The sequence below is a fragment of the Doryrhamphus excisus genome, chromosome 6 (genome assembly GCF_030265055.1).
Source record: "Doryrhamphus excisus isolate RoL2022-K1 chromosome 6, RoL_Dexc_1.0, whole genome shotgun sequence".
NCBI lineage: Eukaryota > Metazoa > Chordata > Actinopteri > Syngnathiformes > Syngnathidae > Doryrhamphus > Doryrhamphus excisus.
Window position 1 is genome coordinate 11,488,639 of NC_080471.1, and position 14,255 is coordinate 11,502,893.

The window sequence follows — 14,255 nt, forward strand, 5'->3', positions numbered from 1 at the left end:
ATTAAAGCATCTTACATTCTTTTACAACAATGCCATTGAGGAAGTTAAAGGTGACTTCAAATTTATTTCAGCCAAAAGGCGCTAAATCCATCATTTCAGCCAAAAGGCGCTAAATCCGAAAAAAAAATTAATTTAAAAAAATATATAAAATACATGGTGTGTGCAGGATTTTTATAGCATGCATTTTATGACCTATATTGATAGCTCTTTCATTTGCAATATAGACTTGATGACCAAATAGATTGATATGTGCGTAATTAAAAATAATTTATTTTCTCGAAATCAGTCAAAATGGATTTAGCGCCTTTTGGTTGCAAGCTCTTCATATGTAAGCTGCAACCAAAAACAATGGACTTTTATATGTGGAATTTGGAGTTTATGTTTATGTTCGAACGCGGGACTATTTATTAATTAAAATGCCTCGGAAGAAAGAAAACAATATTCCCTTTTGATATCATTGACTTTTAATCACTTGTGAATGTGGTTTATAATGTGTAGTTATGCGTTCATTATGAATTCAAATAAATATAAAAACAACGGTTAAAAATGTGAAATGGAGACGCTAGTGTGTGTATGCTCGCGCGAACCAAGCTAGAGGGAACCACCCATGTGATGACGTCACGGCGTTGTGACAAGCTGGTGGTGCCGGAAGAAAAGATGGCGGATCTGGAGGAGCCCATATCCAACGAGGAAAAGGTAAGAAGTCTTTTTTTTAACCAACACACAAAGTCCAGTATGGACAGTTTGAGCTTCCACGTGTGCCTCGTACTTTATTTCATCTACGACAAACGACCGCTGACGTTGATATGTATTTTAATGCTAGTAATTCCCGGGCCTGTGTAGCGGCCATCGCTGCTTTTGCTGCTTCTTATTTTTAGCTCAACTTCCGCTCGTTTGCGAAGGCAGACTCCTTGTACGGTCCTGGCTCAAAATAGGAACAGAGTTCTCGTTATAAACTCGGCCAACTTAATGTTATCGCACATTGTTTGCTAAATGGGCTCGTCGCTTGTCGTTGGTGTTAATAAAGTTTGTCTTCGCCAAATAGCGCTAGCTTGTTTAGCATAGCCTCTCGATGCTAACAGTTAGCGCCACTTACTAACACGCCCTTTTCATGTTAGCTCACACTTTCTCATTTCACGCTACAGCCACTGGCAACTTAATGTTTGCTGCACAAATCAACACTTTATGCGACACCAATGATCCTACGGTGTGTTTTTCTGTGTTTAACCAACAAGTACTATTCCACGGTGTAGAACGATGTTTGCAGACTGAACGATGACTTTACATAAGTACATAACATAAAATAGTATGTCGATCTTCTTCACCCAGGATTATACACACACGGCAGGCATCTAGTTCCAACATGTATCTTGTTTATTTGGTTGCCCTAAATTCATTGCGCTGAGTTAGCCCAAAATGTGTAGCATATCATAGAAATCCCCACATACACTGATCGCGCACACGCCTCCTAGTGGCTGTATAAGCGATAGGATCTTGTACAACCTTTCTAACTTTTTTTAAAAAGTGTGCTTGAGCTTCCTGGTGACGGCAAGGAAACCACACACACGTACAACAGGAAACATTTCTTACTCAATCTCTCGTTACCACTGAGACGTCTTCGTCTGCACCAGAAGACTACAATGAAAAAACAAACCTTGTACATGTTAAGATGGAAGCAGTCCTAAAACTACCACTCTCCTTTTCGTGTAAAATGATAATGTGGCTAAAACTGAGCACTACATTGCTATATGGTGTATTAAATTTGTGTATAAGTCATGCTATTGTGATTCATAAGGCATAAAGGGAAACCCTTTATCTTGATTCTCACCAAAGAATCAGCTTTTAATTGGTCTATGTGTCCTAAAAGAACTCAAGAAATCAAATACATTTAGCGTGATAATCAAGTGTGTTGACACGTGGTGGTAAAACCAATAGAAACATTACAATGTATAGTTAAATATAATAGAACAAACAAATCAAATAACTACATTATTGTCACCTTGTTGAGAAATCCCTCTTTGGTGCTATATTTATCATAGCAGGATGAGGAAACGTCCTGAAGTAGAAAGTCTCATTTGTTTTCATTTTCAAATGTGTTTAATTAACAAAGGAAAGAAGAGAGAAAGAAAGAAAAACAACCCCAGCTCCACCCCAGTCCAGCGCCACAACACCCAAAGAGTGTACAATCCACATTAAACAACCGAAAAGAGAAGACGCACAAATACACTACCAAAAACAATTATATCATTTGTTGTCATTGTAAAAAGAAAAAATGTCCCGGCCCTTGCTCAGTTCCTCATCTGGAATTGTGAGAGCCTTGTCAGTGGGCTCAGGAATGTTTTTCAGTTAGCCTGCAGCTTTTTGACAGCCCCTTATCTCACTTTGTTGTCAAAGCTGGCAATTTAATAATAATCATGAACCACTAAACGCCAAACTGGTTCTGTCAGGTTATGAATCTTAAATGTTTGTTATTTGGTTTGTGGAGACTTGACTACACAAGTCAACAGTCTAGAAGGCAAATGATTACCTCATTTTGATGCTTTTGCAAATATTTGAGTCAGATGTATTGAAATTTATGAGAATCTGGAATGCTATGATAAGATGCTTATGCGTAAGTGTTAGCATGATGGTCAGTTTCAGACAAATAGCTCTCCACTAAGTGGATGAATATGTCATTGTGATGCTTGATCGTGAATGAACATACAGTGTGCATACAGTGAGGCAATAATAAAGGCCAGCTGGTGACTGAGCCAAGACAGCACAAAGACCTAAAGACTCCCCCACCCTACAGGGGGATACGTTTTGTCCTTTTGTTGTTTCAGCTTTCATGCTTACTTCATTCTGCGTGCCACTCCCTCAAGCTCCGCCCCATCTTCAATCTAAGGAGAATAAATGGATTGACTGGACTGGATGAAGTGTTTTAGAATGACGGACCCTTATGAAGTCACTTTTGCCGTCACGGGTGCTGCCAGCACTTTATAACTTCACTGCCTCTTTAGCCGAATGGTTCAGTCCATTTGAAGATGTGGGAGTTTAAAGTCCTACGTAAATAGTGTGACATCATAGAGTGCTGTAGGGGGCCAGTGAATTTACCACACAGTAAATGTTGTTTTGTGCCTACTGTCATTGTCAGTTAAAGTACAGGCTTTAAGAAACTCATCATCTTGCCTACCAATCTAGCCTGTGTTCAAGACTGACGTCTCCAAAGGATTACTCAGAGTAGAAGTCAGAAAATAGAACACTTGCCCTAGAAGGATAGCCACCTGTAATTATGCTCTGTTTTCTGGATGCTTGTCTTGGAAGGAATATCATATACAGTATATACAGACAGATGTCTCTAAAAAAAAAAGCTTAACATAAAAACGTCTTCACATGAACTCAGCAACTGCAATATTTGCGGTAGTCCTGGTATTTTGTTTAGGCTACCAAAGCAGTGCCCTCACAACAAGAAGCTTCTGTGAGCCTAAATAGCGGTTAAAAGAACGGATTGTACAAAAAAAGTATATTTCTCACAATTATGAATTAATCTGCCTAAAATACAAATTTTGTTGGGCCAGAGTAAAATAACTGTCAGTCATGGTTGTCTCTAATGCCTGTTGGTGTCCACGTACACTATATGTCCATGGCATGTGTACACACACACACACACACAAAAGCATTCTTGAGGAGACAGTCAACAATTTGCAGTCATGTTGTTACGATAGACTGTACATTCAGTGATAGCTAATACTAGTTGTTAAACCAAATTACTATCAATGGCTGACACATTAGCAAACATGCGGATGCATGTGTTACGCCTGCATGTACATTCATTTTCAAGCCTCGACAAAGGTACTGATTCAAGATGTGGAATGAGGGCTCCTCAGAGCTGTGCGGAATGCCGAAAATGATGTCTATTTCTCATGTTGTCATATTCCAAATGGACTGAATAATCATTGTAAAAATATGTTAATATCACATCCACAACAACATACAGTATATAATGTTTTTTCTTCCTGAATTCATTTAACAGGCCCGTCGCCCATCTCATCATGCAACATTTCTTATGCACTGGAATGTCAAATCACACCGGTTTTTATAAGCGACCTGACAACAATGCGGGCAAGCATGGATTTTGGATTGTTTACCCCAAATGGGTCGTGATGACGTCACAATATGCATACACACTTTGAGCTCTACATTTGATCTCCTCATTAGCCAAAATCAGTCTGCAGCACTACACACACATGCACAAAAACACACTGTTAATAATAAGTGCCTTGGGGAGACACCTTTCCCGGCTCACCGACATGTGAGAACCTGACTGAGCCATCAGACCCTGCCAACGATCTAGCGAGTCCTCAGCACATTTTTATGTCCTTGTATGGCTGTGAGCGATGTGGGGGAGGGAGGGGCTGTTGTCTCACTGTCATGTGACCTAGAAACAGGAAACGTTATTGTGCAGCAGCAGAGAAATGGAGGAGAAAATGTGCATGTATGCACATGTATGAAAAGGCTGCACACTGAATTACCCGTTCATTCATTCAGTCAAGCTCTTTTTCACATCTCTGTCCCAACTTGTTTGTAATAAGCGAATAAAATGTCATGTCGTGTTATGATGAAATAACAGGAGGGCTTTAACAATGAACCAACCAGTATTGACGCGCTCCACTTCTATTTTGTGTTTTGGATACAGGTGCGCATAGCAGCTAATTTCATCATTCACGCCCCGCCAGGAGAGTTCAACGAAGTTTTCAACGGTGAGTTGTAACACCTTTCTAAGTGTGTGCGTGTGTGTGTATCTATATATGTATAATTATAATATAAAATATATTAATCAACAGCCCTAAAACATACATTTATATACATACATACACACAGACACACACATATATATTCGGGCTGTAAAAGTTAACACGTTAACAGAAGTTTCTTTTCATGGCGGTAATTTTTTTGATGCGCGATTAACATGCGCTCCTCCTGATTGACCCTCGGCCCCCACCGTAGTTTGATTGAAGCACAATAACTCTGTAGCCACAATCTGGAACAAATGATAGGAAATGGAGAAAGAAAAGAGTATTTAGATTGGTTAGCTTCAAAGCCCTGGCAGATGGCTCTTGTAGCAAGACCAAAGTTATTTGTATTTACTGTCGCTGTGTTTGACTTATCACAGATTACATGGCCTGCCTGAGACTGGAGCAGTGCAGGTATAGTTTTTATTGTCATATACAGTGCTACCTTGGCATCAGAGTGTCCCAACTAATTAGTGTTTTTTTTCCATTTTTACATATATCTGCTGATTTGAGCTGCTAGCTAAAATTTGAGTTACAGCTGCTATTGACGGGCTGTCAATGTGATGACCGTGGCTGAAGTCCAGTGTTGTGCTAACCTTAGCGATGTAGCATTGAACTAGCCAAGGACATTTTTAACACCTGGGTAAAACATACGTACATTATAGCCATGTGATTGATCATAGTTATGATGTACTGTATAAAACTATAGCTGGAACAACATCAAAGTAAAAACACTAAATGAATACAGAGCCACCACCCTGCTTGGTGAACTTTTTTTTTTGATTTTCAGAGAGGTTGTGTACCACAAATTTCACATTAGCAGTCAGTCATCAAATCTTACCTTTATGCATTCCCACATAGAATCAGCATTTGGGAGCAAATATGAGGTGAAAGAAAAGGGGGGGGATACATCCATACATCCCTCTGCTTAAATCAGATATTACCTCGCAGTTCAAAGCAAAAAGCAGCAGAGACATCAACTCGCATCTCATTAGGTGGGACACTCTTATGCCAAGGTATCTCTGTGTAGAGTATGACAGTAAAAACAATGCCTGTACCACTCCAGTCTCTGACAGGCGATGTAATTCGTGTTAACTCAAACACAGCCACAGTAGACCAAATAAGTTTGGTCTTGATGGAAGAGCCATCTGCCAGCGCTTTGAGTTTAACTTTACCAATCAAAAACTCTTTTCTTTCTCCATTTCTGCTCAATGTTTATTCCAGCTTGTGTCTACAGAGTTGGCATGCTTCAATCAAACATGCTTCAGGTCAAACAGGAGGTGCATATGTAAATTCATGCCTTTTAAGAAAACTTGCGTTAACACATCATTAGTGCGTTAACTTTGACAGCCCTAGTGTGTGTGTGTATATATATGTATAGGTTTGTGTGTATGTCTATGCATGCATGTGTGTGTGTGTATATGTATATATTAGGACAAAGTTAATGCGTTAACGGACGTTGTGTGTGTGTTTGTAAAAGAGAGTTTGGAAGTGAAAAGATAAGCTATAGCCTGACTGCCCTACAGTATATGGACGCAGTCCTAGTTATATAAGCTAGACCAGGGGTCGGGAAACTTTTTGGCTAAGAGAGCCATGAAGGCCAGATATTTTAAAATGTGTATCTGTGAGAGCCATATACATTTTGAATGCAATAAAATGTGTGCATTTTTATGTAAGACCAACAGTTTTAGATATAATGGGCTCTAATTGTGTAGACCAGGCACATTACCCCACGCAAATGGGGTGTGGCCAGCACACTTTCGTGAGCAGCGCAGTGTCTAATAATAAATCAAATACTTGTTGCCATTAATACAACTTCTGCTGCTGCATGGTTTTGCACCATACTCCATACATGTATTTCATTCTTTTGGCCATCTTCGTCAGAAGGCTTGGTTCTGCAGCTTTAGCTAGGCGACTATTTGACTAAAGGAGGAAAGTCTACATTTACATGTTGACATCTCAATGACCGAGGTAGACTACCGCATTACCCAGTAATAATCGAGTTTTGGTGTTTGACCTGGAAAATATAATCAAGAAAGATGGATATGGCCGGCCGTATTGCAGTAGAAAATAGATGGACGGATTAAAATGCATAAGAAAGTTGTTGATTTTGAATATTATTTTTAACAGTGATTTCTGTGATGGTTTACTTTAAAATGTTAGCAAAAATGCATTTTATTGTGGTAAGAAATGCTTGAGAGCCAGATACAGTCATCAAAAGAGCCCTACCTGGCTCCCGAGCCATAGGTTCCCTACCTCTGAGCTAGACTGTTCTTTAGCGCTTTTTTTGTAAGTTGTAAATATTTTGCTCAAACACCTTGCTATAATTTCACTTAGTTGTTTTGCAAGTCTTTATTTATATGTGCAATCTATTTTATTTGACTAATGGTTTCTACTTTACCAGTGTGGTGTTATACATTGAGCTCCATTTTGCGTTTGAGCTGTTTAAAAACCACCCAGAAGGTTTAATAAGCAAAAAGCAAATATGTTATCCAGTCTCATGTATGAAGTGCTCTAGCCAAAATCGGTATGCGCATCTGTGGCGACTCCGTAATCAGGAAAAAGCCAAAAGAAACAAAAATGTTGATAGGCGTATTAAAAATGATCTTTCAAAGGTACACTTATTGTAGATAAAGCCTTTTATCTGTGATTAATCATATTTAACTATGGTCAAATGTGATTAATTTCAGTTAACAATTTAAATCAATTGACAGCCCTGGTATATGTATATTAATTATTTATTCCTTTTAATGTTGTGTAGACATTTGGAAGAACAGTCTGGACATACTTGCTGTAATGCCCTATGTTGATAGGCCACTGGGTGGAGCCAAAGTCAAAGGCACATATAGACAATCATTCGCACTCACATTCATACCTATGGTCAATCCAAAAATACTAAGTAAATATGTGTAATGAAGAATGTATGTTCTAATACACGATCACAGCATGTACAGTGGTCTGAAAACTGAAAAAGGGTCTTTGCCTACTTCCTGTTTTCCCTCTTCTTTTTTTGGTTACATTTAAATGTTTCATGTCATCAAACAAATTTTAATATTAGTCAATAATTACACAACTGTGTGTGTGTGTGTATGTATGTATGTATGTGTGTATATATATATGTATATGTATGTGTGTATATATATATATATGTATATATATATGTGTGTGTGTATATATATGTGTGTGTATATATATATATATATATATATATATACTATATGTGTATATGTTTGTGTGTGTGTGTTTTATAAGTAAGTTTTATACACGGCCATGTAGGTATTTTTTCTCCATTAATAATAAAATGTTTACATTCCAAAAACATGCTGGGTTAAATTGAGACTCCAAATTGTCCATAGGTATGAATGTGTGTGTGTGAATGGTTGTCTATATGTGCTCTGTGATTGGCTGGCGACCAGTCCAGGGTGTACCCCGCCTCTTGCCCAAAGACAGCTGGGATAGTCTCCAGCACCCTCTTGAGGATAAGCATTAGAAAATGAATGAATGAATGAATCTCTCTATATCTCTGACTGGATAACTTTATTGTCTTCACATTTTTACTTTGTTCTTTGTAACATGGCCCAAAATGCCCTTACCACTTAGACAGGCATGACTAAAGCGGAATGGGTTAGGCTAATTTGTAGCTTAGCCTACAGGGACCGTTTGCCGCGTCCCTGACAGAAACCATGCTCTGTATAAATTTTTGTCATCGTCAAAGCTTTAGCCTGCCACCATAAATGCCGTCACCTCAGAGGCGCACCAGAAGGCCGGGGGGCTGTCTGTGTGTCTCTTATCGCCCATTGACAGGCGCGCTCACACAGACATTTAAACACAATCCCTGTTAACCACTTTGTCCACTTTCATCTTTAGGGGATTTTACACTCTGTTCCACTGAGTTAATTTGCCATGTCCGCTGGTGTCCACCCCCCAAAAGTGTGGAGCAGACAGCTTTGTCTTCTGTTGTTAAGCTACTTTTCTTGTCTCCTCTCTCCTTATCTCCTTCTTTATTTGCCTGTTGTAGATGTGCGATTGCTGCTCAACAATGACAATCTCCTCAGGGAAGGTGCAGCACAGTAAGTTCCTTTTTAACATCCATAGACACTTGATTTACTATACATACATGTGTATCTCACATGTATTCAAGAATTGATGGACACCTGAACCTTTTTCACTTCACTTTGCAGTGCATTTGCACAGTACAACTTGGACCAGTTTACCCCAGTGAAAATTGATGGCTATGATGAACAGGTGAGTTTGTTTTTTCTTAGCTACAAGGGTTAGTATGAACATGAAGATCATATGGGTTACATTTGCACTATTCAACATGCCTGAAGAGGATGAAGCAGAGCATATTTAAATGTGTCTGTCTATAATTTTCTTGTAGTCAAGATGATGCCATTGTCAATGTTTGGCTTCTTTTGGTCCTCCATTTAACTTAAAGGGATCCATCCATTCTTTTTCTATGCCGCTTATCCTCACTAGGGTAATGTTTGTAGAGCCTATCCCAGCTGTCTTTGAGCAAGGGAATCATTCACACTCACTTTCATACCTATGGATAATTTGGACGCGCGAAATTAACCTAACATGTTTTTGAAATGTGGGAGGAACCCTGAGTACCTGGGGGAAGAAAAAAAAACACGCATGCATGATTTTTTGACATGGAGTTGTATGACATCCCCATCGGTGTCGTCAATCAACGGCGACTTAATCCTCCCCCGGTCCCCTGACACTCCGGTTCTGGTTGGATATCGGTGATGAACGTAGTTCCAGGTTGTTGCTGGGGTTACACAAGTAAGGAGTTTGGTTCTCAAAACAATACTGTATGCATCATTTGCATCACACAAAGGCCTTCTCAAAAAATCAAGACCTCAATAGACCTTCTGCGTTATATTTGTCTCCCGCCGTATGCCTGCACATACCTGTCCATTCACGTGTGTGTGACAAAGACGCTTGCATCTTCTTTCACCACAGAGTGCTCCGGCCATCAATTTGCCCTGGAAAGAAGTTCCTGTAATGAATAAAAAGAACCAAAATATGGCGATATACTATAAGTATTACATAAAATGTACCTGTTACAGCATGTACACAAAACCATAAATCCCTGTTGGAGGTTTTTGGACGTGTTTTGAATAGAAGTCTGTATTGTCCCATTATGCGCACTAATTAGCTTGCATGATGGCAAAAAAAAAGTAATTTTCCTATAAGTTGCATGCTTTTGGTGCACGGTGTACACAGTGAGTCAATTGAGTCTTTCAAAGATAGGGTTTTGTGCATATTTTCCAAGATCGAGCTGTATAAAGAAGAATGATTATTGGATGGAAGCATATCTGCTAGTGATATGTATTTCTGTAATGAGGGAGGGCGCGGCCTAAGGAGATCCTGGCTTTGTCCCAATTGGCACACTTCCATGCCTTCACTATGCATTTTGCATGGACAAGTGTATGGTGAGTGCACAGTGATAGACCATCCTCAATAGTCACCATCTACATAGCTTGAGGGGAGGGACAAATTAAATTCACCATTAAAATGAGGGGAAGAAGCAGCAGATAAATATTGCAGTATTATAGTAATGGATTTGAGACCGGGCTTCACTGTCAAAATCTTCGCCTTCGCAAACTAAAAAAGTACATATTGAAGTGTTTCTCAAATTGAATGCTTAACAAATGCAGCATCTATTTGGGTCCCATCGCAAAACAGCATTATTGTTGATGAATAAATGAATGTCAACACCAGCAATGTTTGCAGTATGTTACGCCAAGATGTCATCATGTCCCAGCATTCCCACGCCGCATATTAATTCCCCCGACACATCGCCAGCAGCACTGCTGGAGTGTTGATGATGGAAACCTCGTTGTATGCCGTCTTTTCATAGCCACTGCTCTTTCTGGTCCAGTTTGTAGCTTTTCTGGCCACTTCATTAGGTACTTGAAATAGGATCACTATGCATCCCCTACCCAAACTACATGTGTTAAAACTAGGGCTGTCAAAGTTAATAGCCTGTTAATGGAGATTTCCTTTAACAGCACTGTTTTTTTTAATGTGCAATTAACATGCGCACATCCTGGATGACCCTCAACCCACGCCATAGTTTGAGCAAACGCAGGGGTTGATGTGCCGCTACAAGCGGTAATTAATATTGAGTAGAAATGGACAAAGTATTTTGAATGGTAAGTTTAGCTTCGAAGCTACAGATGGCTGTCTTGACAAGACCAAACTTATTTGTATCTGCTGTTGCTGCGAGTTGAGTTGTCACAGAGTACATCACCTCTCAAATGCCAGTCAAAAGAGAGAGCGTTACTGGTGACCATGACTGAAGACGAGAATAGCAGCATTTGGAACTAAAAAAACGGGGAAAAATACAGTATTGTTGATAGCGGTGGGAACCTGCGATAGACGGCTCAGGATCACAATTATCTCACGATATGGTGATACAGCTGTTATTGATTTATTGGTCAGGAAATCTACGATACGATATCTATCAAAATTTGAGCTCCAGTTAAAAAATGAAATCCATCATTGGCTGTTTAGTGTGTCAAATCTGTCATTGTTACCTTTCTGTCTGTCACAGGTCTTAATCACAGAGCATGGGGACCTTGGCAATGGCCGCGTCTTGGACCCCAAGAACAAGATCTCCTTCACGTACGATCACCTGAGGAAGGAGGCCAGTGACCCACGGCCTCATGATGTGGACAGCTCCATGGAGGACTGGAGGAGTGCTGTAGACTTGGCTGTCAGAGCCTACGTCAAGGAGCACTACCCCAATGGCGTCTGCACCGTACGTTTGCGTCCGAAAAGCTTCAATAAGTCTGTTTTGTCTCTGCTAACCCAAAAATAAACTCTTCTTATGTCAGATTTACGGGAAAAACATTGACGGGCAACAAACCATCATTGTGTGCATCGAGTGCCATCAATTTCAGCCCAAAAACTTCTGGTATGTTGAGTACATGATCATGACAGTTTTTTTTATCTGGGGAATAAGTCAAAGTGAAAACACATTTTCTCAGAAACCCTGACAGCTTTGCAGAATTTCAAGTGTGCTAGATGGAAACTTTGGCTGTTAATTGGCAGTTAACTGTGAGAGCTTTACCCCTGGTGGGCCTCATAAGCATCACTGAGCTGTTTCTGATCACATTAATCTCACTGGATAAGGAGAAATCCTCTTTTCGTTAGGATTGACACTGCTGATGGGCTGCAGGCAGCAATGCCACTGCACTGTCAAACAAACATTGTCATTACAGAAACTTCAATTAAACATGTTTATGTATTCCGTCAACCAGGAATGGACGCTGGAGGTCAGAATGGAAATTTACAATCTCTCCATCCACCACTCAAGTTGCAGGAATCATGAAGATTCAGGTATTTTTTTTTCTTTTAAGACGTCCTTTAGCATTGTTGACAGCAGGGTTGTCCAAACTTTTTCTGCCAGTCGAGCAACAGATGATGGTGTTTTTTTTTGTGCAGGTTCATTACTATGAGGATGGCAACGTCCAGCTGGTGAGCCACAAGGAAGTGCAGGAACCCTTGTCCGTTTCTGTAAGTAATACCACCAAGTGTCATGATTACCAGGCCAAAGTAGTGTCCTTTCACTCAAAACTCATTAATTCATACACCCATGATTCTCCAAAAGGATAATTATGTCCCTCTGTGACTGTGTGAATGGTTGTGTCCGTGTATGAGACCTGTGACTGACTGGTGCCAAGTACAAAGTCCATCACGTCTCTCACCCAAAGTCAGTTTTCTGCGACCCTTAACAGGATTTGCGATAGAAGATGAATGGATGGAGTCCTCTGAATGTGTTTCTTACAAATGTTGGTGGATGCAGCTGCCCCTTTGCCTCAAAATGATCCCCTTTTGTTCTTCTTGTAGAATGAGACTTCAACCGCAAGTAGGTTTGTCCATATCATGGAAGCTGCAGAGAACGACTATCAAGTATGCACCAGCATGACGGCACATTCTGTGTTCAACGCTCTAAAACTCCAGAACATCTAAACACAAGTGCGTCTCTCATGTCCTTTGCTGTCTTTATCTCCAGACGGCCATCAACGAGAATTATCAGACCATGTCGGAAACTACCTTCAAAGCCTTACGCCGCCAGCTTCCTGTGACACGCACCAAGATCGACTGGAACAAGATCCTGAGCTACAAGCTCGGAAAGGAGATGCAGAATGCTTAGAAACAAACACCCCCACCTCACAAAACATACACACACACACGCACACACACACATGCATACACACAAATCCCTCAAACAATGTTGCATGACTGGATAGTTGTATTGTCTTTGTACAAAAATTAGAGAAGTTGGGGGGTAAAGAAGGGTTTTGGTCTCACGACAAGATGTCAAATTAACTCATTGGATGTCTCCTTTTATTCATGTTCTTTTGTTTTTATACACTTTTAGTGCCGCCGCTGTCAATCCAACCTAGAGCGATTTGGAGAAAATATAAAAGTGACATAGGAAAAGGGGACAGGCACTCGTATGCAAAAACAGTCGTGCAATATCATCGTGTTGCTGAGACCACACCCTCTGTGCAGCCTGCTGAATGGTGGTGGAGTTTTCCATTCCGCATTCACGGGAAAAACCTGCTCAGTTATTTTGGCCTGAAAGGAAAAAAAAATAGCTCCTAAATGAATTACTCAGCCTCAACAAAAACAAGTTTGTCTGTGCTTATTGGTCGCAGTCCTCTGCAAAAACCTTTTAAACATTTTGTTCCTGTTATTTTTGGTACTTTCCTCCACTGTTTGTCTAGTTTGTGGGATCTCAAGCTTGCAGCACTCCTGACTGAGCGACCTTGTTGACTTGCCCGGAGCTCTTTTGACCACCTAACAAGCTTCAATAACCAGTCGTCAACTGCAAAATCTTAATGTGCATATAATATCAAACTTACAATAAAGTGAAGACGTATCACATCCTCCTCCAGTGCTTATTTTTACTTAACAGAACCAGACTGTATTATATAACAAGGCACACTGTAATATATATATACCTATATGAAACATCCTCTGTCGGTTTGGTGATTATTTCCATGAGATCAATTGTAATTCAGTCACACTTCTGTTGCATTAAATAACAAATTTTCTATTCAAAGAGTCTCATAATTCCTGGTGTCTTTCTGTAACGATGTAGATTAGTATAGTCACCTTCTATGTATGTAATGGGACAATACAGGGTTTGGGAAAAAAATCTTGTAAATTCTTGCTACATTTAAAGTCGTGTCCTGTCTTGTACTCTGGTGAATCCCAAACAGCATTTTTTAAACGTTGCTGTGGCGCATCGAATCTCACTTAACTTGAAATACTAATACATTGTTCAATTGTTCAGTAAAGATCAAATGTATAAGCTTAAAGGATTTGCGTTGCTATTAAGTAATAATTATCAGAAATGTAGCAGATACAATTAAACTAAATGACTTAAGATGAACTATTGGAATGTTTTTACGTGTTTAATTTTGCTAGCATGTATGTGCCGCTATACACTATACATAG

At 39.9% G+C, this 14,255-nt stretch overlaps 1 protein-coding gene across 1 annotated transcript; it reads left to right on the top strand.

The window, feature by feature from the left end:
- Positions 1 to 571: 571 nt before the first annotated feature.
- On the top strand, positions 572 to 13,857 carry LOC131130821 (F-actin-capping protein subunit alpha-2). The gene is made up of 10 exons (XM_058074859.1): positions 572 to 696; positions 4,676 to 4,739; positions 8,791 to 8,842; positions 8,954 to 9,017; positions 11,338 to 11,544; positions 11,621 to 11,700; positions 12,047 to 12,125; positions 12,231 to 12,302; positions 12,636 to 12,698; positions 12,802 to 13,857. The coding sequence occupies exons 1-10, from the start codon at positions 574 to 576 to the stop codon at positions 12,940 to 12,942; spliced, it is 945 nt and encodes a 314-aa protein (XP_057930842.1). The 5' UTR covers positions 572 to 573; the 3' UTR covers positions 12,943 to 13,857.
- Positions 13,858 to 14,255: the final 398 nt, after the last annotated feature.